The sequence below is a fragment of the Gobio gobio genome (assembly GCF_949357685.1).
Source record: "Gobio gobio genome assembly, chromosome: 21".
In the NCBI taxonomy this organism is placed as follows: domain Eukaryota; kingdom Metazoa; phylum Chordata; class Actinopteri; order Cypriniformes; family Gobionidae; genus Gobio; species Gobio gobio.
Window position 1 is genome coordinate 19,631,276 of NC_137117.1, and position 25,425 is coordinate 19,656,700.

Here is a 25,425-nt window from a genome sequence, read left to right on the forward strand (position 1 = left end):
GGGGTGTTCGTCAACAGTATATTCGTCAACAGCTGCAAAGGTATTTCCAAATTTTACTTTTAAGCAAAAATCGAAAAGGAACTTTGCCGTGACTATATCAGGGCCTTGAATCATGTTCAGTCTCTTGTACATCACGGCCCTATTTTAACAATCTGAGCACATGGTCTGAAGCGCATGGCGAAGGTGCATCTACTAGTTTAACGATGGAAAAAACGGTTGGCGTACCAGACTCACGGTCCAAAAGGATTGTACCTAGTCTCTTAATGAGTCATGGGTGTGTTTTGGGTGTACTGTGCAATAAACCAATCAGAGTCTCTTCTCCCATTCCCTTTAAAAACCAGTTGCGCTTGGCGGCCGACCATGGCGGATCGGCTATTTACATGGTGGAATTTGCGAGCGGAAAGACTTCTCCAGAGAGGAATCCTTTTATTTTTAATATTTAAAAATGTTTGTGCTCTGTGTGTAATAAGCAGAGTGTTGTGCACCCGCATATATGCACATATTACTAACGCACTCTTTAAATAACACAAAAATACTGCGCTATTGACTTTAAACCAGGTTTTTGTTGGTCAATGGCACAGTTGCTTTCAGACCAGCATGAACAGATGGGCGAGAGTGCATTTGCTATTTAAACAACTTGACGCTGGACATGAAAATGATAACTGCGTCGGGCTGAAACTAGCAGTTCACTTAACGGACACTGGTGTTGCTAATAACAAGGGTTTCTGAATTCTACATAACCTGTTTAATTGTTGTTGAGTACTGTACGACCAGCTTGAACCAGCAAGCCAGCTTAGGCTGAGTGAAGATGTTTTTTTTTTTTTTCAGCAGGGTGACATTTTCTAGTTGCTTTTCGAACGGCCTGCCAAAGAATTACAAATTTCACTTCATAAATCTGTAAATGGTGTACAGTTAAACAGTTTTAGATCATTGTTCGCCAGCAGGCCTCATCGGGAGCTGGATCCTGCTGGGCTGCTCTCAAACGCTCTATTAACTGCTCTAAAAGCACAGATGCTGCTGGACAAGGAAGTAGTTACAGTCAGAGAGAGATTTACAGTAGGCTTAAAGCCCTGTACGATCGACTGATCACCTGCTGTCCCTGAATGTGTCAGGCTAATTTGAGGAGACCATATTGGGTGTGTCCATACTCAGCACAAATAAGAACCCAGAACCAGAGAGATGAGCCTAAACCCTAGGCACTTTTCTGAGAGGGTCCTTAATGCTCCAAGGTCACATGTATAGCATATACAAAAGAGTTTAAAGGTTTCAGTTTTTTTAATAATTAATCAGTGAAGAGGCATTTACTTGATCCAAAGTGATAGAAAATACATTTATAATGTTACAACAAATATAATATGCTGTACTTTTTAACTTTCTATATTCATTCAAGGGTTGGTTAATCCAAAAATGATAATTCTGTCATTAATTACTCACTCTCATGTCCTTCCAAATCCGTAAGTCATTCATTCTTCATTTTCAGAACACAAATGAAGATATTTATGAAATCTGAGAGCTTTCTGTCCCTCCATTAAAAGCCTATGCAACTACCACTTTTAAACCCCGGAAAGCTAGTAAAAACATCATTAAAGCGGCAATAGTGTAGGGGTAAGCTAAACTGGGTAAACCCAGCCTGATCTGCCGGCGATTTGATTTCGCCCTGCAACTCTGGAAACCTGTACATTCATTTCTATGACTTCTGTTACACTTTTGCGGTAACCAATCACAGACTGGCTTATCCACCTGGCGCGCTATTGGCAGGTTTAACACGATGACGGCTAGAGAAGCAATGGGTCGTTGCCCGTTGATCATGCCTCTTGTGGTCCGATTGGTTGAAGGACTATACAATTACGTACAGAGTCATTTAATTTATGCTCGTTGATCACGCCTCTTGTGGTCCGATTGGTTGAAGGACTATCCAATTACGTATAGAGTCATTTAATTTATGCTCGTTGATCATGCCTCTTGTGGTCTGATTGGTTGAAGGACTATCCAATTACATACAGAGTCATTTAATTTATGCTCGTTTATCACGCCTCTTGTGCAGTAGAAAATACATAGCAGACTCCCCAGACCAATGTTCAATCTTAAATTGAGCTTGGTCTGGTGATAGCCAGACAAGGGCTAAGACGCATGGCATCAAGTTTTGACGCAAATCGACCCGAGGTTCGAATCAATCCGCCTTTTGCCGAACTCACTCTACTCCCTTTCCCCACACATATCAGATTGGAAAGGCATTTATTTTCAATAAAAATGTAGAAAATATTAGAAAAGTGGAAATAAAGCGTCTAAAATGTGTAATAATGTGGTTATCGGTTAGGGGTGGGTAAACAGACGTGCTGATTTAGAGATGTTAAAAATGAGTGGGTCCAATATCATTGATCGTAAAAAGTGGATGGGTCTTGTCCCACCCACATACAATGGTTCTGACGCCCATGCCTTTCTGGGGCATGAAAGTGGTAGTTGCGTAGACTGTCAATGGAGGGACGGAAAGCTCTCAAAGGTCTTTATTAACAAGATCTTCATTTGTGTTCCAAAGATAAACGAAAGTCTTATGGTTTGGAGCAGCATGAGGGTGAGTAATTAATGACAGAAATTTCATTTTTGGGTAAACACTAACCCTTTAAGGAATCCTGAAAAAATGTATCACAGTTTCCACAAAAATAAGAAACATTGCGTATTATTATCAATGTTGAAAACAGTTGTTCTGCTTCATAAGCACCAAATCAGCATATTAGAATGATTGAAGGATCATGTGACTGGAGACTTTTCTGTAATTATGCAGAAAATTCAGTTTTGCCATCACAGGAATACATTTCATATGAAATATATTGAAGTAGAAAACAGTCATTTGAAATTATAGTAATATTTCACAATATTACTGTTTTACTGCATTTTTGATCAAATAAATGCAGCCTTGGTGAGCATAAGAGACTACTTTCAAAAAAATGTAAAAAATCTTACCGACCTCAAACATTTACAATAGTAGTTTATGTGTGAACATGAGTTGCTGGTTCCAAACGCCAAACATTCTCCCCACAACCACACGCTACATCTGACATGCATACGTGCATGTGTGCTCACAGGTCTACATGTGTGTTTTCAATTAAGACCCAGATGACTACGAGCAGTTTTGGGAGGGGTGAAAAGTGTAAATTGATTGTGAGAAGTTTATAGACTTGTGGCACTCTTTGATCCTTCCTTTTGTTTTACAGTACACTGTGTTTACAGATTCATACACACATTCAAGTGTGAAATAAATGTAAAAAAAAATGCATGAAACGAAGTTTTTGTATCAGTTTCTGTTGGTGACCTTGACAGTAAAGAAAGAAAGAAAGAAAGAAAGAAAGAAAGAAAGAAAGAAAGAAAGAAAGAAAGAAAGAAAACGAGTAGATATGGAGAGAGTTGGTCACAAGGACAAATTCAAAGAGGGAAGTTGCAGTCGTGGTTTTATTAACTGAGGATTGAGTAATATTGAGCATGACAGAGTAAGAACCAAGATAAACTGCAAGAATGGAAAAGAATGTATTTTATGTGTGTGTAGGAGAGAGAAGGGCAGAGTGATTTTTTTGCTATGTATATTCCTGCAGAGTTCGAGCATGCTGTAAGCTTGTAATATTGAATGAAACTGTGTCAAATATGGTACATTCACATGATGTTTTAGACAACTGTATTTATGAACAGGAGTGACTATCATCGTCCTCTCAGATGTGTTCTGTCTGTGGTATTTCCTCCTCCACCCAAACACTCTGTTTTCTAAAAGAGGTTGAAAGCCCTAACATTAATGTTCAATATCCATGAAGCATGCACAAATGTCATATGTAACCTACCATTAAAAAGTTAAAGGTCGGTAATTTTTTTGTTATCAAAAAAGTATCTTATCTTCACCAAGACTACATTTATTTGAACAATAATACAGTAAAAACAGTAATATTGTGAAATATTATTACAATTTAAAATAAGCGTTGTCTATTTGAATACATTTTAAAATGTAATTTATTCTGGTGATGTCAAAGCTGAATTTTCAGCATCATTACTCTAGATCCTTCAGAAATCATTCTAATGCTGGTATTGTGCTCAAGAAACATTTCTTTTTATTATCAATGGAAACAGTTGTTCTGCTTAATATTTTGGTGGAAACAGTGATGCATATTTTACAGGATTATGTGATAAATAGAAAGTTCAAACAAACATGTATTTGAAATAGAAATTTTCTGTAACATTAATTAAAAATAGTAAATCTTACTGCACCCAAACTTTCGCATGGTAGTGTATATTGTGATATTCGTTTTTGTTATTAATATTCACCTCTTTCTGTGGACAGCCTCTGCAATGAAGCAAATAATCATGCTCAAATGGCAACAGTAGCTTCAAAAATCATAGCTGAAAAATCACTCCAGACTGGGAAAACAATGTCGTCCTCATACACTGAATGAGAAACTATCATCATCAACATCAACTGTCTCCTCTGGTCTTCCCCCAGGTGAAGAAATCAACCATTGATTCCCATGCTCCAGACCCAGTAGACAACAGGTAAGAACACACTTTCACACACATACTCTCCACTGAAATCCATTTAGGATTATTTATGAGTACCAATGACAGAGGATTGTGGGAGCAAGTGGTTTTGCACACATAAAGACAGAGGGAGAGATAAAGAGAGAGGGATGTTAAAGTCATTGTGTGTGAGTGGGTGTAAAGCAGACAGCTTCACCTGGGTAAAACACGAGTGTCTTACTGTGTGTACTTTGGGATATATTCAGAAATGTAATGCAGATGTTTAAGCTATAAACGTAGAAAGAGGAGCAGCTTTGTTTTTTTAATCTCTGATTGCCATTACATTTATTATAAGAGCTATTTTTGTACATATGTCCTTTGGATTAAAGTGTCTGATAAATGCTCCTATGCAAAACTATTTTTTTTAAATAATTTATATAACATGTATAATTTAGACCTTATATTAAGGTTTGGATTGATGGATACATGGAATATTTGTATTTAAAAATGTGTCACATTACAGAGACTATTTAAGTAAATTGCTAAAAAAAAGAAAGAAGGTAAAAACATATACACTTAAACATATGTTGGCCATATCCATTTTAACCTAAAATCCTGCTGGATATGAACTTTATTTGTCAACCATCCTTATTATAAATAACATTGAAACACAATATATGTACTTCATATACCAATTTTGCATATCTCATCAGCATGAAATGCCAAAAATATTTATTTTTGCTTAGTTTTTATTAAAAAATATCTATATTTCAATCCTCATGACATTGAGAATATCGGTGTTAAACAGCTCAGGTAGTTGTGTTACTTTGTACCAGTAACAACTTGAAGGCACAATGTAATTTTTCTCCTCATATTTATGTGGGTGGCTTAATGTGAAGAATATTCCTTTTTTTTGTCGCTATATGGAATTCTGGGGGATATGATTTTAGACAAACATGACCTAGTTAAACTGCTTTCCAGGGTTCTGAAGTAAAACCTCATAGAAGATGCACAAGTTGGGACAGATGTTTTCTTTTGCAGATGGTTTGACATATGAGCGAGTGTCATATTATCATTATTACAATGCCAAAGCCAGTTTTTGCTCACATGTTCTGCTTGGTCAGTGTTTTTCAATAATAATAAAAAAGAACAGAAATTAGTACTTTAATTTAGTAAGGATGCATTAAATTGATCAAAAGTGATAGTAAAACATTTCTAATGTTAGAAAAGGTTTAAAAGGTTTTTTTTTTCTTCAAATAAATGCTGTTCTTTTATATATAATCCTGAGAAAAATGCTTCACAGTTCCCGCAAAAATAAGCAGCAGCTGTTTTCAATATTGATAATAAGAAATATTCAGCATAATAAGAATGATTTCTGAAGGATCATGTGACACTGAAAACTGGAGTAAAAAATTCAGCTTTGCCATCACAGGAATAAATACCATTTAAAAATACATTTAAATAGAAAACCACCATTTAAATTGTAATAATAATTAAATCACAACATTATGGTGTATTTTTTTATTATACTGGTCAAATAAATGCAGCTTTCGTGAGTATAAGAAACGTCTTTCAAAAACATTACAAAATCTTACCAACCCCAATTTTTAGTAGTGTATATGTATTTAAGAGTTCTATTTGTCCGTCACAGGGCCTTGGAGATGCAGGAACTAACAGACCCCCAGCACAGTGGCAGTGACAGCACGTCCAAACTGGACAAGAACATCCTCAGCAACAACATCACGGCCAATGGAACCGGAGGTATGAAAGAACGACAAATCAAAGAAACAAAGAAAGCAAGAAATTACCAACGTACGTGAGTGAGCGAGTAACATGTTAGCGGGTCTTTCAACCAAAGCATTGCTTTGAGTACAGGAAATCAGCTTTACTGCGGTACACTCCCATGTTCATCGTGGTGGAGTCTCTTGCTATAATTGAAAGCAGGGTTCCGTCCTGGTGTGTGATGTCCAGATTGCAGGGATAAAGTGTTTTTTGTTCTGGTGGTTTTGGTGCCGTCCAGAGCGGGTTTGTGGATTAGTGGCGATGTCGTGTGTCGAGATGCTCTAAGCTCACAGTAACCTCAAAGGTCAAAAGCTGCATACAGGCCTAATAAAAATAAAAGAAAGTGTGGGTTTGTGTGAGCGTCTTTGTGCTGAAACCTTTCCCAGCACTTCTCTGTGCGTGTTTCAGCAAGAGCCTGGTGCACAGAAAACTATTTCCTGCGTTTAAACTCTCATTTTCTCTCTGATGTCAACACGCGCTCCCTCGCTTTTCTCTCCTTGAGGAAAACGCTGAACAAACGTTTTAAGAGAGGACGTTAGGCAAACATACACAAGGCTAAATAGACTCTCAACACCCTAGCAAGTGAGTGTTTGATGTATGGCTATGACTGTGCGATACACAAGAGAGGTAGTAAAGCTGAGAGAGAGAAGAGTGTGTGTGTGTGTGTGTGTGTGTGTGAGCTCATCTGTTTTTGACATGTAGCCGGAATAAAACAATAGCAAAAGACAGAGAGAGAGAGTAAAAGGAGCAGAACTCAGTAAATCATTTAGATTAGAGCTCAGCTAATGATTTTAACAGCTTGATACACACACACACATTCACACACACTCTGGGATTGTGCTTCTGCCAAAACAACGACATATTCAACATTCTCCTCTGTATACCTCATCAGCTCACAGCCTAGACTGAATCCCTCCATGCACACACTCAAACGCGCAAACCGCCCACACAACCACCCACTCACACACACATACATCCCAACATGAATCCCACTGCCAATGAAGCCTCATTCATCTTACTTTAGAGGAATTTCGCTGTTTCCCTTGCTAGCACACACACACAGATTCAAATTGTTTTTTTTTCTGCAAGTGCGACTTTGACAGAACTGTCATATATCATATTAGGTTTCCAAGGCCACTTTTGTCACACTGAGTTTATGTGAACTCTTTCTTATTAAATGTTAAATACTTTGAAGGATGTGCAGTTATAATGGAAGTCAATGGGAATTTATCAACTTTTCAATAATGATTGCATTATTTACTATTTATAAAATGTTATCAGTTCCTATTCAAAACAATCCTATTCATTAAATATGGTATGACAAATTTTTTAATTATACAGTGGCTCCAAAATGTTTTAGGTTTTTTTGGACACTTAAGTCACACTTAAAATGTATGAATTTCCATTTGCAAACAAATTATGCTGCTTTTAACATTGTTTTTTTTTCCTGAAACATTTTTGCAATTACTTTTATTTAACCAACAAAGTAATTTTTAGTTAAAGTCAGTTCACATTGGTGTCCTAACAGAGTAACCACAGGTGTAATTCATCACATTAACTATGAACATTATTTACTTTTGACAACCAAAATGATCCAAATACACTTTGTATTCATTTTGAACACCTTTGACTTTTATTTTATGATTTAAAACCTAACCAAATGCCTTATCTTTTTGCTTGGAAAGTGTGCTTTAAATGTAAAAATATTTAAAAATGCTAAAATCAAAATGATCAGAATAATCAAAATTATATTTCATAGTAATATTAAATATTAATACAAATTATATTATGATAAATTATATAATTTATATTATATTATCTATTTCATGTATATTATTATATTTATATAAACTTTTTATTTATTTATTTATTCTTTTTTTTTTTAAATTAAAATAAATGATCTCTTCCAGCAGCACCTGACCAATCAAGAATAGCACTTAACATTCTATTCATTTTTCTGTCTGTCTAATTTATTTAAAAAAAAAAAAAAAAAAAAAAAAAAATCCTGTGTGTTCTGTGTTAGATTAACTGAGACTTGTTACAGCACTTGCATACTGTAGCCTCTGACTGTTGTAGTTGCTTCTATTGCTCTCATTTGTAAGTCGCTTTGGATAAAAGCGTCTGCTAAATGACTAAATGTAAATGTAAATGTAAATGTAGTCTAATGACATTATCCCTCGGTTTCACAGACAAGGCTTAAGCCTAGTCTCAGACTGAACTACATGTTTGAGCTGTTTTACCTGAAAGCAACTTGCACTGACATATCCTAAAATGTCACTGCCATGGTTTTGTCTCAAAATGCACACCAGTAATGTGTTTTTTCTAAGACGTGTTTACAAAAGCTATTTAAATGTCCTAATTAAACTAAGGCCTAAATCTAAACCCTGTCTGTGAAACCAGGCCTATACGTTATAAGTGTGACTTAAGTGTCCAAATAGTTATTGGGGTAACTGTATTAATAATACTAAACAATAACTGGGTAACACGGTCCACTATACATCTGACTCCGCCCCTAGGAGAGAACATGACAATTCTAAACACGGCTGATTGGCTGCTGGGCTGCAGTACTCCGCCCACTGCCCCAAGTATGAAGAACGATGGTATACTGCATGTGTTTGTGGAGTGTACATATATATGATAGCACGTGTGTGAGTGTTTGGGTGCAGTGCTTTGGAGGCTCTTGATATTTTTATAATCAAAAAGAAAGTGTGGCTTCACTACTTAGTCGTTAATTCGATTTTGAGAGGTTTTAATGGAGTTTGACAGCTGACAGGATTTATTATATCTTTCTTGGTCTCCCTCTCTTAAAGTTAAGTCCGAGCCTCTGAACAGCAGCGAGGCTGTGAACTCTGCGGGAGACGGTGGGCTGGACACTTACACTGGGTCAGGTAAGACATCCGCACACACACACACATGCGCTGCATTCAGAATGCCTGCTGTAATCCCGCTTGGGAAGTTGCTGAAAGCTCTGAGCCCTCAATCTTTGTACTGCCCTTGAGCTAACGTCATCAGAGACACAAACTCTTTATTTAGATCAATGTGCTCACACACAAACACACACACATACACACACACTCAGAGACTGAGAAGCCCTCTGTCCATGCGCTCCCCTGCAGAGAAGGTTGAGGCCCTTGCTTGAGCTGACAGTGGAGTGTGATGTCTCTATAGAGAACACAACTGCATGTTTGTTTATATTTGTGTCGTATCTTTGTCTTATTTTCCAGTAAAAATATCAAATGATGTTTAAGACTAGATTAACTAGATAAGCAAAAGCCAGAAAGCAAGACCTGTTTTCAGAGAATATAAATACTAGGGTTTTTTTTCTTTCTTCTTGTTTTAAGCAGAAACCTACGTTTTGTTTGAGGAATATTGTATAAAGCCTTTTAAGAGAATATAGAAAGTATATCTATATAGAAATGATGCATCAAGAGAATATAGCCTTCAGTGTATTCAGTCTTTTTAGACATTTTACTGAACAATAAGACAAACATATTGATTTTTTTTTTTTTTTTTAAACAAGTGGGATTGGGAAACGCTTCAGCTCAGGAAGGGAATTATGTCAAACAAACAGCAAAAATTGTTTTTGATTTTGCATCTCAAGTAGAAGAGGAAGAGAGGGAAGGCAGGAAGAGGAAACGGGGATATTCTTTGATGTAGAAAGAATATTTTTGAGAGAATAGTTCCTGGGGTTTTTTTCTGCTATTTGTTAAATTGAATCCAGCTGGAGAGAAAGACTGTGAGCTGTCAATCAAACCTGTGAGCTGTGTGTGTGTGTGTGTTTGGATTTGAATTGAAGGCTCTTGGCAATTTCTCTTTAAATGGAAGAAGTCCAGCACACGCTTCATTTTATGGTTGTGATATGTAATCAATTACACATTCAGTCCAATGACAACTGACATACGGCACTGACTGTGGATACATCTCAGTAAACTACTGTGTGTGTGTGTGTGTGTGCCATTTTTCATGTAAAAACGATTGTCTCTCTACCAGATTGCTTAACACAATTACATTTTGTTTTTGTGTAGTTATAAGCAGCAGTGGATTCAGCCCCCGACCGGCTCACCAGTATTCACCTCCTCTCTACCCCTCAAAGTAAGACACCTTCACATTTTTACTTATATATGTAAACGCACAAAAACATCCAACCATCTTCTCTGGGTCAGCACAGTGTTTAACAAGACAAATTAACAGTGGCACTTGATGTCAAAAAGGCTGCCGACCCTTGATCTACTCAAATGAAAGCTGAATGTTTTGATTTTGTGTTTGATTGGCAGACCTTACCCCCATATCCTGTCTACTCCCGTGGCTCCTCCCATGTCAGCCTACACGGGCCAATCGCAGTTCAGTAGCATGCAGCAGTCGACAGTTTACACGCCCTACTCTCAAACTACTCCACCCTACAGCCTCTCTACCTATGGTAAATCCTTTACTATTGTTTACATGCTGATGGATGACACATATGCTTGTTGTTTATTGTTTGTGGTTGTGTGGTGGTGATAAAATAGTCTAGTATTTATTATAGAATATGCGAAAAGGCAATGTGAAAGGCCTTTAGTATCAATCCAGTTTGATTGACAGGTCCACTCTCTTGATCTTGAGCTACAGATTTGGGGGTGATGTTACCAGGCATAAAGACAGAAGGAGGGTTGTCACAGACCCAATCAACCCTCCAATCAGGGCTCAGCTACAGCCCTGGCTTTACCACCCCTCAGCCCGGACAGACAGCCTACTCACCCTATCAGATGCCAGGTGAGGATGCATATTACATGTTTATGCAACAAATGACAAGAGACTGTAACTTTATTAATAATATTGCACAACCTTAAATGCTGATTTGCTTTTATAAGATTACTAAGGTCAAAAATGTAATTGAAATAATTGTATTAAGCAAATTCATTGAGTGCTATCTTTGTGCTAGAAGATACAGTTATTATGTAACAAAAATAATGATCAGGTATAAGATCGTCTAATGACGTCACACAACAAAATGACATATTTAATTATTTAATTTTAGCTAATGTAAAAAATGTCATTATTTACATTATATATTTAGTATTTACTCAATGCACATCAAAGTAGACATTGTTGGAAGATCTTTATGCAGCTCTTGCCAAACAACAGTTAGTGACCACATAGTGACCATGAGATGTCAGGATCAAAATAAAAACCATATGATTGCATCTAGTTTAGATTTGATGCCATTTGAATAGCTCTAACATATGTAATTAAATGTGATGTACTTTTTTGAATTCTGGACGTGATTATCAGGGATATTATCATTAACAACAACTTAAATTCCTAAAAAATAATTTTTAAATAAAGCTGAAATACAAATATTTGACCAAAAAAAAAAACTGAATAAAAATAAGAAATGCTGCCTTGGCAACTAAATAAAATAAATTCAATTGAAAACTGAAAATATAAGAATAAAAGATAATTTACAATATTCATAACTATAATAGTATATGAATAAATACTAAAATAATGCTGGTGATAATCCGTGAGAAATGTATTACATTTCAGCCCGTTTCTCACACATAACTATTATACGTCTTCAAAGCCTTGGAATAGTCTTATGGACAACTTTTATGATGCCTTTTCAGTCCTTTTTGATGTCTGACAGCTGTTGGTCCCTATAAACTGTGGTTCTATGGCTACAGCTGTGTATCGATTCCTCAAAAAAATAGTGCATTTATGTACTGCAGAAAAAATAACAGCATACGGGTTTGGAACAACATGATAGTAATTAAGGACAGTATTTTCTCTTATTATTTTACCTTTTGTGTGATTCACTTTTTGGTGATTTCTGTTAGTCAACATCACGAGTCACATTTATTTTGACATTGATTCCACTGGATTTTCTCTCTCTCAGCAGGGTCAGGTTTCACAACCTCTCCTGGTCTCTACACTTCCAACAACTCCAATCCAGGCAACTTCACCACACAACAGGTACAGCCACACGTGCACAGATGAATGCACTCATACACACCAATAACGTCAGAGTTCAGCAAAGGACTGACAGTCTTTTTAAAACAGCCCAGGCCTCTGAAAACAGGTCGCCATCCTTCATCTGAGAGAATTTATGCTTTTAGGACTTAATGTTTCCCTAAACTTTTATGATTAAAAGTGCTGCCAAAGAAAAGGACCCAACTACACTTAGACTCCCACTGATGAATTTAGCTGTGTAAACAAAGTGAGGTTCTGGCGATAGTTGAAATGAAGGAGCTAGCGGAATTAGGATGAAATGAGAGAGTGAAAGCAGTAGTGGAGTTTTGCTGAAAGCGTTTTACTGCAGCGTTCATGTTCTTGAGCGAGTGAGTCAGTGACAGTTTTAGAGTCATCTCCCGTAAGAGATCCGTCTGTGTCTGTGCATGTAAAACTCTTTCAAAGATACAAGAGAAGTGATAAAAATCTATGTGTGGATGGGCCAGAGATCTGTGAGTTCCAGTCCTATTACTTTATCTGTTTCTCTCTTTATTATTCCCCTGATAAACTCCCTCTCTCTTTATTGTTCATTCATTTAAGAAGAATATAAAACCTATATTCTTTCCACATTTTGCTAAATTATAGGGGGGAGCGGGGCTAGTTGTCACACTCCAGTGTTCATTTCTCAGGGTAGATTGAATGTACACTGGCTACAAAAAAGTTATTGAATATTTCCACTGTTATTGCTAAGGGGGAAAAAAGAGAGTTTAAACATTGACCTTTTTGTGACAAAATAACCCTATAGTGGGCTTCAAAGTCAACACACTATTATGAGGTAAGTTGTCACAATGAAACTTGCCGTTAAACAGCTTATTAAAGGTAAAATAATTATAAACTATGAACTAGCAAAAACATAAAATGTAACATTTAAATCATTGTTTTAGAGTAGACAAAAAACTGTTTAAATGATTAAACCCTATAGATTCTTACATGACAAATTGCTCCAACCAGAATTAAAAATGTCCACTTTCCAGTCAGTTTTCAGGTTTTGGTTTGGTTTGGATATGTAATTAATGAAAAGAGACATTATATATATATTGTTTCAATTTTAAAAGAACTTGTTTTATGCATATTTTTATAATATAATAAAATAATTTATTTGTTTGTAGCAGGAATATCCCTCCTATACAACTTTCGGGCAGAATCAGTATGCTCAGTATTACTCCACCTCCTCCTACGGTTCCTACATGACATCTAACAGCTCATTGGATGGCACAGGTTCAGTCTCCACCTACCAGCTGCAAGACTCCACCCCCATCATCACAGGGCAAGCGGCTGACCTGAATCCAGGTAGTTTTCACTTTCACAGCTGCAAACAACACCCTAGCGACCTCTTAGCAATGGCCTGCCACCAAACCTAGCGATTTTTGCACAGGCAGTTTTCTTCAGAAAGTGTAAAAATAAAATTTGACATCCTAAACATCTCTACTCTTGTCTGTTATCTACGGAGCCCCGCACATGACGTGCAAGAAGAAAAAGTAAATTGTGCGCACAATTTACTAATTCGTTCCCTCGATTTATAAATTACCTCGTTCAGGGGAACGAATTAGTAAATTGTGCGCACAATTTAGCCTACTAGTTTTTTCCTGCATGTCATGTGCGGGGCTCTGTCAAACATGGGAAAATTGCCATTGTAGTTAAGAGTTAATCATTCCAATAGAGCAGCAAATGACGCAGTTGAAAGGTAGAATAGATGTTAGAATGTTCTGTTACAGGGCTTTTGGCACGAAGGTGTCGTGTACTGTAGTTGTTGATTATGTTAGATAGAGCGATGGTGATTGGGGATTTTGTCCAGCAGGCCCAAAATTCAGTGGGGTCCTAGAGCTGCATTTCTCAGTGATTTAGCTTGGCTGCAGTTCAGCAGAGCTCATTACTGTAAACTTGCTCACACGCATACTTACACACACTATATTCTATCAGATGTGCCAGTTTCCTACTTTCATGAAAAATGTGTACACGACTTAAAAAGTCACATAAACAAGCATTATCATTTTAGATCCACTAAAACAATCCCTGAATAAAATTAAATACTGTGAGAGCAAATCATTATCTTTATTTCTGAATATAAAGTATTGGGCTGATTTTTTTCTCAAGGCACAAACATGCATAGTTAAGTCAAGGAGCAATCTTTTTAAAAGCTTTGATGTGTCTCATAAATGTTTCTTGGTTACCCATATGCAGGTGAGTTTGAGGCGGGGCAGAGTCCATCCACGCCTATCAAGGAGATGGAGGACCGGGCGTGCCGAGGGGGTGGGGCTAAGGCAAGAGGGCGGGGCAGAAAGAACAACCCCTCCCCACCACCTGACAGTGATCTTGAGGTATGTTCAGATAGATAGATGGATAGATGGATAGATGCAAACCTCATAAATGCACACACAGTTGAAGCATATGCTTACATCATCTAATGTAAATATACTCTCACTGCCTAATCCTTGTGTCATCACTGTTTGTTTACTGAGATCAACCATGTGTCTGCATGTTTTTACAGAGGGTGTTTGTTTGGGATCTGGATGAGACAATCATTGTGTTTCACTCACTCCTCACAGGCTCCTATGCACAGAAATATGGCAAGGTGAGAGCAAACACACATACTATGCACACATTAAACACGCGACTCCCTCCACTATAGTAACAGTAAGGGTCCTCCTGCGATTCCTGATTTATTCTTAGTAGGCTGACAATGTGTAACATTGTGTCAGTGATCTGATAACAGCCATGAATGGTTTAAGCAAAACCAATCAGCACACAGAATTTTGCCTGTTACCCAAATTTCTTTCTTGCTGACATTCTGGTGGCTTCCTTACTTTGCTTTAACAGCGTTCTGGTGACGTACTCAATATTACATGTTGGTGTTCGGTTTGACATAAAAACCTTGATTTTGAAGGTCATATCAACTCTTCTATTATTTTTTATAATGAGTCGACTTCTGCTAATTATCAACATTTATATGTGCATTACTTTGAAAAATATTTTACTCAGAAATTGCTAGTAAATTTCACAAATAATTACTAAGAAAAGGCAACCAATGCATTGAATTAAACGTGAACTTTAAAGTAGAAAAACTCAAGTATTTTCTTGTAAAACGTTCCTCAATAATCTTTATATACAACTTTGAAAAATCCTTTTTACAGTGTATATCTCTGGAATGCTATGGAAAATGTTGAATCTTGACCCTATATTATGACTCCTTCAAATGTGCACTTCTATCATGTGCAGAGCGCAGAAGAACACAGAGTAATTAGATTCAGCCCTGTGACGGCCGGACTCAAGGAGTGTGAAGCGTCAGACTTCTTCTGACACCTTCCCTTACTTCTTGTCGTTCAGTTTGTGAGAGACATAGAGACAGCTGCGGCTATTCACGGCCCTGGGGCTATTTCTGCAGGCTCTGTGACGATGAAAACCCTCCGTTCTTAGGCACTCCCGTCAGAGACATTGCACATGCTGTCACGCTCAAGCGCCAGCACACAAGCACACACCGATCTATAAATTAATCACTGCAACGATTGTGAAATTACCAAACCTCAGAGTTCAAAAGTGGGAAAAGCAGCTCTACGCCAGTACGTCTTGAATTGTTTATTTTGATTGGAAAAAAAAATCACCTCAATTATTTTTAAACGTATGCTTAGATTAAGTTGAAACATTTTCAAACAGTTGAATCATCATTTCCAATCTCTGTCAGTTTCACCATTAACTTTGTGTGTGTGCTTTTCTATTCTCGTTCACTGTCTCAGCCAATCACCTCTGAGCCAACAAACTCCATCACATATGATGATTTTTACAGCTGGGTGCCCTCCCCCTCTCTCGTTCTTTCACTGTGTGTGTGTGTGTGTGTGTGTGTGTGTGTGTGTGTGTGTGTGTGTGTGTGTGTGTGTGTGTGTGTGTGTGTGTGTGTGTGTGTGTGTGTGTGTGTGTGTGTGTGTGTGTGTGTGTGTGTGTGTGTGTGTGTGTGTGTGTGTGTGTGTGTGTGTGTGTGTGTGTGTGTGTGTAGTTTGAAGGGTGAGAGTGTCTGATGTTCTGAGACAAGTGTAGAATCTGTCATCATTTGATAGAGACGGGTTGGGGAACATTATATTCAACAAGCAAAATGTACATTTGAATTGTTCATATCGAGCCAAAACTGCAGAAATAGTGACTATATAACCTGCACTCTTAAAGGGATAGTTCACCCAAAAATGAAAATTATCCCATAATTTACTCATCCTCAAGCCATCCTAGGTGTATATGACATTCTTCTTTTGAAGTTATATAAAAAAATGTCCTGGCTAATCCAAGCATTATAATGGCAGCCCAAAAATTGAAAAAGTGAATCGATGGGTTTGTGTAAGAAAAATATCCATATTTAAAACTTTATAAAGTAAAATATCTAGCTTCCGCCAGACCGCCTCCCGTATTCAACTTACAAAGAAAGTGTAATGCCTCTCGCACTTCAAAACACTTACACAATGTCCAACGTCGCGCCAGTTACGCTTTTTTCGTAAGTTGAATACGGAAGGTGGTCTGCCGTAAGCTAGATATTTGACTTTATAACATGTTAAATATGGATATTTTTCTTTCAAAGAAGGCTTTATTTACCCCCCGGAGCCGTGTGGATTACTTTTATAATGGATGGATGTACTTTTTGGGTTTAAAATTTTGGGCTGCCATTTACTGCCATTATAAAGCTTGGAAGAGCCAGGACATTTTTAAATATAACTCCCGATTGTGTTCGTCTGAAAGAAGAATGTCCTATACACCTAGGATGGCTTGAGGGTGAGTAAATCATGGGCTAATTTTCATTTTTGGCTGAACTAACCCTTTAATCACTGATTATATTGGTATTCCTCAAGCAACCTGATTGGCGTTTGTTTTGTTTTTCAGTCATTTCAATAATAATCTATTTTTGTTTTTTAATGTAGTAATGTTGTATTTTGCAGAAATATCATTTTTTTTAATGATGTATATTTTGATAGACTTGGCATGTTTTTTCTCTCCCAAAATCTGAATGCATTATGAGGGTTAAAATGTAGTTCTTATTTATTAGTTCTTCTCTCATTGACTGATATAATTTTCAGTGTTTAAAATGGAACTGGCAGCAATTACGTCATTGTCATTTTTGTATAGTGAATTTCGATATTGAGTTCAACTTAAGATCATTTACAGTTATAGCTGCCTTTACACTGATAATGGCTCCATTTGCCATTTTGCTGTGCGTGTTGCAGTGCATTCTGGGATACCTTTCTCTGCAATACATTCAAAGCTGCCTTAAAACCAAAAAAGCATTTTAGGAGGCATCATAATAAATTGACCTTCCTTTTGGAACAGCCTTTGCATCAGGAGTGTATCTATGACACCTTAAAATGTTTCCAAAAAACAAAAGACGCATACTGAGTGTCCCGACAACAGCAAAACGAGGATAGTTATCAAGTAAAACTGTCCTGATGATTACTATTTAAATTCTCAGGACCCTCCTCTGGCTGTGACTCTTGGTTTAAGGATGGAGGAGATGATCTTCAATCTTGCTGATACACATCTATTTTTTAACGATTTAGAGGTAAGCAAACTCCTTTCCCTTTGTCTGACTAGTTTGATCATTTTTCTTCCAGTCAGAGGAAGTGTTTGTAACTCTGTGGCCCCCTGCTGGTTAACTGTAGTAACCCCACCATGTGTTTGAATAGGAGTGTGACCAGGTGCACATTGATGATGCCTCTTCAGATGATAACGGACAGGACCTCGGGTGAGTTTATCGGGTGTATAATTTGATTGTTTAAACAGTATTTTATTTAACATTGATTTCAAAATATTCTTACATTTAAAGACACCCATTTCTTATTCAATGCAGCTGTTACAGAAAACCATCAGCCCTAAAATATGACTGAATATGTATTTTACTTGTACGTAAAACAAGATTGTTATTGTTATTATCAACAGTACTTACAGTTTTGCCACTGATGGCTTCCATGCAGCTGCAACAAGCGCAAGTCTCTGCCTAGCAACAGGTGTTAGGGGTGGAGTCGACTGGATGAGGAAGCTAGCCTTCCGATACAGAAGAGTCAAGGAGTTGTACTGCACCTACAAAAACAATGTGGGAGGTGAGATTAAAATACAAGTAGATTACAGGATTAATTTTACATTTCCATAGCATTGTTATTTTAGTATTATTTATATAATATCATAGTATTTCAGTTTTGTGTGTTAGTAATTTTGTTGTGCTATTGTAATTTTTATTCGTTTTTAAAGAAAATATTTAAATGTAGCTTTAATTTTTATTTTTTTTTATTTTAGTACTTTACATTTTAAGTTTTTCATCTAGTATTTATATTTTATTAAAGCTTACAATTAATGAAAATATTTTTAATAGTTTTTAAAAATACCCAGTGGATTGCTCAATTTAAATTAATTAAATTATTCAGCATTATGAATAATAATTCAAGCATTCTGTAAGGGCTTTTCCACCATTGTGGAATCCCACAATGCAACGTCAGCTGATTTTTTTATTATTATTTTTAAAGTTGTGACAGAAAATGATCAAACCTGCACTGATTTCACAGTCAGATTCTAAATATGGTATGTTCTGACATTGTATTAACAAAAAGCTATTAAAAGTTAAAGTGATGTTTTGATAATTTAATGGCGAAACATTCAAATCTTAAGCATAATGGTTAATTCATTAACTAGCTGCATTGCGTTTCTGCCATTTTCCTTTTGTATTTTTCTGAATATAAGACAAAGTTTTTTTCTTGGAAATACATCTGAAAAAATGGAGTCGTCTTATATTCGGGGTCCAAACTTTTACATGTCAATAAATAAACCCGCAACAATAGGTAGCTCCAAATATGAGTAAAACAAGTGTTCCGCCCAGGACTGATGAACACAGTGGCAGCCAAGAAATACGCTGTATCAGAGTGTAAGGGAACTGGCCCAAAAAGACAACTAACAGTCAAAGAGAAGCTTACCGTGGTCCTAAAAGCGTCTGCTTCGAAGAAACTGACAGGAAAGTGTGTCCATACGTAGCCGAAAAAGAAATGAGGGGCTGCCCATAACCAGAGCCATCATCCAGTTGAAGGGACTAGATGTCGCCAAAGCGCTGAACTTACCCACCAGCGAGGTCAATGATTTCTTTTTTCGGCTGTACTGACACCCTTGCCTGTCAACATCCTCAAAGCGCCTGCTTTGATTCGGTGTAATGGTTTAGCGCTTGCGCTTCGACATCTGGAAGAAACCCCTGGCTTTTCATCGTTATGTGCATAAAAAAACATTCATATCCCCTGGATCAGGGGTGAGAAATCAGTATAGTGAAATCTACTAAAGGAGAACTTCAGGTTATTTTTATGGTAGCTATACCATAAAGTGTTTATTTCTGAATGGGATTGTTGGCACATTTTACTAGTATTTACCATTTACCAAAGCTTTTTCTTTTAAAGACAAGATTTGGTCTTGCTTTTTTCCTTTTTTTGGTCAAGCCTTTTTCCAAAAGGTACATCGGACCTTTCGTCTTATATTCAGGGTTGTCTTAAAGGGGTGGTAAAACACATTCTTTCGAAGGCTTGATTGTGTTTGTGGGGTGCACTGTAACATGTGTTCATGCTTCGTTTTTAAAAAATTGCATTATTTTTCATATATTTGACCTTTATTCTATACTGCTCTGTCCCTCCTTGTAAAAACGGTCTGATGGTTTCCGGGTTGTATGAAGCCAGTCCCTCAAAAATAGGCAATGGGCTCAGATTGGTTAGCTGGCCCAGTGTGTTGTGATTCGCTAACCGCCTAGTGCACGTTTGTCGGAAACGTCACGCCCCTTACCTTTATCGGAGGCTGTGCTTTGGTCAGTATTAGAAACAATGGCATCAATAAAACCATACCAATCTGAGCCCGAATCAGACCCAGAACATTTTAGTGAAGATGATCGAGCAGAACCTGTTCAGTCCTCAAGAGTAAAGACTGCGGATCTATAATGATCGCTACTGAATGGCACTGTTACTTTTGTATTTTTAGAACGATTATAGCCAAATGTCTGTCGCAAGTTTTAACCCACTATTAACCCAAAACGAACACTAAACATTGGCTTTACTAGTAGCCAAATCACACACAGAACCATGTTTAGCATGCCTGTAGATAAACATGCATGTAGATAAACAATACATAAAAGCTCTAATCAAAGAATAATTTACACTAATGCCAAGTTCGCTGTTAAGATTTTAACGTTAGGTGTTTGTAACGTTAGGTGTTCGTCGGATAACGTTAAGTATGAATGAGCATTTAACAGACTGGTTTGCAGAACAGCGTTGTCATCTGTTTACTTCCTTGCTACAACGTACAATTAACCTATTACAGGAAAACACATTGACGAAAAATAAATCAGACTTACAGGTTGTGGCCCGTAAACAGCTTCTGTTTCTGTTCTTCCTGCATTGAACTTGCAAAGATTGTGGAAGCTTTCCTTCGTAAAATGTGCAGCGGTCTCGCGCAGCTGAACCACGGCTCGTGAATTGCAAATACAGACGAATATTGTCCATTATGTCACATTTTCCAGTCTTCTCCTCCGACCCCTGTCTGTCTCGTGCTTTGATTTATGATGGGCAGCATACCTATATCTGCTGCAAATGCGACCTGTTCCCCTCTGTCTCATACACACATGCATATAACATGCTGTATGTTAAACGCACTGCAACGCACCCCCGTCCCAAGGAAGGCTGAACAAAGCAAGTACCCCAGACCTGCAATCCGGATGAAAATAACAGCGTTTCGTCGGCATTGCAGCAACACCACTCCAGCCTAACTATACCACAACAACGCAGCGATACAAAATGGCCTCGCCCCCCCTTAGTTAATATTCTCGGAGGAGGGGTTTATGTAAATATTGGGGCTGGTGATGTCAGCAACCCTGGAGGAATGTGTGTAGTCGCCTACTGGCCGTTTGCTGTAGTCCTTAGAAATTGATTTCTTTAAAAGCAAATATCTCCCTTTGCTTTAAACTTTGAACGTTGTAACTTTGCGGATGTTGTTTATGCTCAAGCAGCAACATTACACGCTAGCTAAAGTTAGAATAATGAAATCGTGGTTTACCACCCCTTTAAATTCAGAACAATATGGTAAATTCATGCCATAAAACACGCACTAGTTATGAATGTGTGGTTTTGTCCATTATTTTTTAGGGTTGCTGGGGCCAGCTAAGAGAGAGGCGTGGCTCCAGCTGAGGGCAGAGGTTGAGGCTCTCACGGACTCATGGCTGACCACTGCGCTCAAGTCCCTGTCAATCATCAGCTCCAGGTCTGTCTCTTCAGCATCATCAGCCTCTGCCATTGAGGACTATAGCTTACGCAGCAAAAAATAAAGAAAGAAATAAACACTATTTTCTCTCTCACACACACACAGGAGTAACTGTGTTAACGTCTTGGTGACAACAACACAGTTAATACCTGCGCTCGCTAAGGTGCTGTTGTATAGCCTGGGCTCCGTGTTTCCCATTGAAAACATTTACAGCGCAACCAAAATAGGTAAGTTCTGTTACAGGTCCATACGGAAAAAGAGTATGGAAATAAAACACGATGAACCCAAGGTATTCATCGTGTTTTATTTCCACACTCTTTTTCTGCAGTCAAGGGTAAAGTAGAGTTCAGTCTGATTATTTGTGTGTGTGTGTGTGTGTTGAACATGCTTTGGCTCACATTGTAGCATTAAATCATAAATCAAAACAGATCAGGATGATCTGGTCATAGCATTCCCATTCACTCTCTGTCTGATCATGTGGAATTGATTCTGATTGCCTGATTTCTCATCTTCCAACGTTAAGTTCTTCTTTCGTTCCGCTCCTTCATAAACAGCCGCCTGCATTCACAGTGGGTTTGTTCCACTCTCTATTCTGAAACAGTCTATTTGAGCTGATATGTTGCTTCTGGCGATTGTGATTTCTGTGTAACTACTTTTCCTTTCTCATTTTAAATCTGAACTCTGGAAAATGTGCATTTGGTTCCTCAAGTCATTCTATGACTATAATTACTAAAGCTAAAATATATAAAAATGAATTTAATTTAAATAAAGAAAAGAAAACGACAGTATCAGTGAAATTCAATGTAAATGTTATTTGTAATGTTTTCTCTTTAATTTAATTGAATGTAATTTGTACCATTTTATTTCTTTTTATTTAAAATAAAATTGAAATTTTACAAATATATACATAAAATAAAATCCAAATGTTATTTGTAAATTGTTATGCTTTCTTTTTATGTTGCTATTACACAATTTAATTTAGTTTCAAATCTAAATGTTATCTGTACCTTTTTATTTTATGTTATTTTATTATTTAAATATATAAAATCAAAGTGTTATTTGTAAAATTGTATGCTTTCTTTTTATGTTGCCACTACACAATTTAATTTAAAAATCTAAATGTTATTTGTACTTTTAATTGGATATGTGATTAAAATATCCATGAAATAAATGTTATTTGTAAAATTGTTTTCTTTTTAGGTTGCCTTTACACAAATTTATTACAAAAACATTATTAAAGGAGCTTATGTTTTATATCGAATGCATCATTTTATGTGACTACTCCAAAATGCTTAGTTGTCTTGTTGAACCAAAGCCTGATTCCTCGCAATTACAAATCTCCTGCTCATGCAAAAAAATGTTTGGGAGGTGACTGTCGGTTTGAATTCATCCCATTTTATTTGTCTTCAAGTGTTTCTGCTCTCAAATAATCTGTTAATGCGGCTTGTCCAGTTCTGAGTGTGTGCTTGTTAGTGTGTGTTAAGTCTATGCCTTGTTTCCGCAGGTAAAGAGAGCTGTTTTGAACGTATAGTAACCAGGTTTGGCACTAACATAACGTATGTTGTGATTGGCGATGGGCGCGATGAGGAGCATGCAGCCAGCCAGGTAAAATCTCACCTCTGACCCCAAGCCTCTGACCTCTCACCTTGTTTATGTTGCAGGCAAAGAGAGTTGCTTTGAGCGCGTAATGCAGAGGTTTGGCAGGAAGGTAGTGTATGTTGTTATTGGGGATGGTGTAGAAGAGGAGCAGGCCGCTGCCAAGGTAACGACCCCCAGGTGAACCAGAAGCAGTGTGTGACTTCTCAGATTGGACTTCCTGCCTGTGTGTGCTGTAGAGCTTTAGATGAAACTGATCGGCAGCTTGTGTCCTTCATTTGTTTCCTCGTCTGTAGTTTAAATGTGGACCTCAGTAGCGGTTGCTTTTTTCCTCTGATCATCTGAGACTAGCTTTTCTTTCTCAGATCCCAAGCGATCTAGAACAGAGCTATTCAACCCAGGGTTCTCTAAGTTCTCAGGCATCTAATCGCATCCCATAGGACACCAGTGCTAACTCTGTCTGAGATTATATTCAGATTGTGCAGATGATGCTGAACCTAAAGACCCAGTTGAATACTTTTGTTCTAGGAAACTACTATGCAGCATTTCTAAACAAAGTTTGTGCAATGGTGTTAGTTTTTATGTACACTATACCGTTCAAAAGTTTGGAGTCAGAAAGATATTGCTTTCCACAAAATTGATAATAATGATAAATGTTTCTTAAGCAGCAAATCAGCATATTAGAATGATTTCTGAAGGATCATGTGACACTGAAGACTGGAGTAATGATGCTGAAAATTCAGCTATACCATCACAGGACTACATTATTTTTAAAATATATTCAAGTAGAAAACGGTTATTTTAAATTGTAATAATATTTCACAATATTACTGTTTTTACAGTATTTTTGATCAAATAAATATAGTCTCGTTGAGCAGAGACTACTTTAAAAAACATTACAAAATCTTTCCGACCCCAAACTTTTGAACGGTAGTGTATGGCAAAAAAATATATATATATTTTGCGAAAAAGAGTTTCTATTTCGCAAGTCTTGGGTTTGCTAAGGTGAAGGATTTGTAAAGGGTTTATTTAAAATTATGTTAAAAACATAATATTTTTAATAGTTAGATTGTACTGAAAGCACTTTACAATAAGGTTACATTTGTAACTAATAAATTATTAGTATAATTAAAATGAACATTTAACTAGATTCATAAATCATAAAAAAAATCATATACAATAATATTAACAAAATTAACCTTTGTGTAAAGTGTGGTAGCAACTCATAATGTAATAACGGCACATAATGTAATACACACATAATGTAATACACATTACATTATTATTTTAATAAAATGTTTATAATGTAATGATTTTCTCAAAATGTAATAAAATATTGAGCTCATAATGTAATAAAAATTTGTACATTATGAGAAAATTATTACATTATAAACTCAGCAAAAACATGTCATATTTTCATTATTGTAATAGCTTTTAAAACACAAAAAATATTAGTATTCCCTTACAGTACATTTAAACTACCTGCGAAATGCAACATTTAAATATTCACGCAATTATTATTATATGTTTATTAAACATAAAGCATTGGTATTCCTTTAAAGTACATTAAAAAAAAATCTAAATCCAGATATATCAATAAAATCAGAACGTTTGCTACTGCATAGTATCAGTAATCTGGTGGATTTTGTAGACAGGTTAAGACTAGATTTAGATTTTTAAAATGTACTGTAAAGGAATACCAATGCTTTATGTTTAATAAACATATAATAATAATTGCATGAATATTTAAATGTTGCATTTCGCAGGTAGTTTAAGACTGGATTTATATGTTTTAAAATGTACTGTAAGGGAATACTGGTATTATTTATGTTTTAAAAGCTATTACAATAATGAAAATATGACATGTTTTTGGTGACTTTATAATGTAATACATTTCTCATAATGTAAAAAATATTACATTATGAGCTCAAGATTTTAGTACGTTTTGAGAAAATTGTTACATTATGAACATTTTATTATGTAATACGTATTACATTATGAGTTGCTACAAGTGTTACTGTTTTTAAGCTATCTAATAAAAGATGTGTTTGTAAATGCTTTACTAAACTCTTTATAAACCCTCTGTAGATAGTTGTGGACTAAATAATGTGTCAGAGACTGTTGTTATTATAAATGTTTTCTATATGGGGTCTGGTTGTTGGATCTCTCACCTCCTTTTCAGGAAGGAAGAGAACTGTTGTGAGCTATAACTTTAAAAATAGACCGAATCTTAGCGGCTGACTCTGTGAATTAATGGTAGAAAATGTTAAGCAAAGATATCCCGTATGTACGACTCTTATCAAACGCGAACTCACAGTGTGTTTC

At 36.6% G+C, this 25,425-nt stretch overlaps 1 protein-coding gene across 17 annotated transcripts in view; it reads left to right on the plus strand.

The window, feature by feature from the left end:
• The window catches only part of eya4 (EYA transcriptional coactivator and phosphatase 4), a 46,826-nt gene that overhangs the window by 20,686 nt on the left and 715 nt on the right, over nucleotides 1-25,425 (plus strand). The window contains exons 3-19 of one of the 17 annotated variants that reach the window (XM_079801923.1): nucleotides 4,481-4,530; nucleotides 6,146-6,306; nucleotides 8,793-8,876; nucleotides 9,087-9,164; nucleotides 10,302-10,368; nucleotides 10,551-10,693; nucleotides 10,882-11,025; nucleotides 12,149-12,225; nucleotides 13,371-13,551; nucleotides 14,443-14,579; nucleotides 14,750-14,833; nucleotides 17,702-17,791; nucleotides 17,916-17,974; nucleotides 18,169-18,329; nucleotides 21,390-21,504; nucleotides 21,610-21,731; nucleotides 23,166-23,266. In XM_079801923.1, the coding sequence (XP_079658049.1) occupies nucleotides 4,481-4,530; nucleotides 6,146-6,306; nucleotides 8,793-8,876; nucleotides 9,087-9,164; nucleotides 10,302-10,368; nucleotides 10,551-10,693; nucleotides 10,882-11,025; nucleotides 12,149-12,225; nucleotides 13,371-13,551; nucleotides 14,443-14,579; nucleotides 14,750-14,833; nucleotides 17,702-17,791; nucleotides 17,916-17,974; nucleotides 18,169-18,329; nucleotides 21,390-21,504; nucleotides 21,610-21,731; nucleotides 23,166-23,266 (1,854 nt within the window). Of the gene's footprint in view, nucleotides 1-4,480; nucleotides 4,531-6,145; nucleotides 6,307-8,792; nucleotides 8,877-9,086; nucleotides 9,165-10,301; nucleotides 10,369-10,550; nucleotides 10,694-10,881; nucleotides 11,026-12,148; nucleotides 12,226-13,370; nucleotides 13,552-14,442; nucleotides 14,580-14,749; nucleotides 14,834-17,701; nucleotides 17,792-17,915; nucleotides 17,975-18,168; nucleotides 18,330-21,389; nucleotides 21,505-21,609; nucleotides 21,732-23,008; nucleotides 23,110-23,165; nucleotides 23,281-25,425 lie in introns of all 17 variants that reach the window. The other 16 variants (XM_079801914.1, XM_079801911.1, XM_079801912.1 and 13 more) reach the window with 16 other exon arrangements.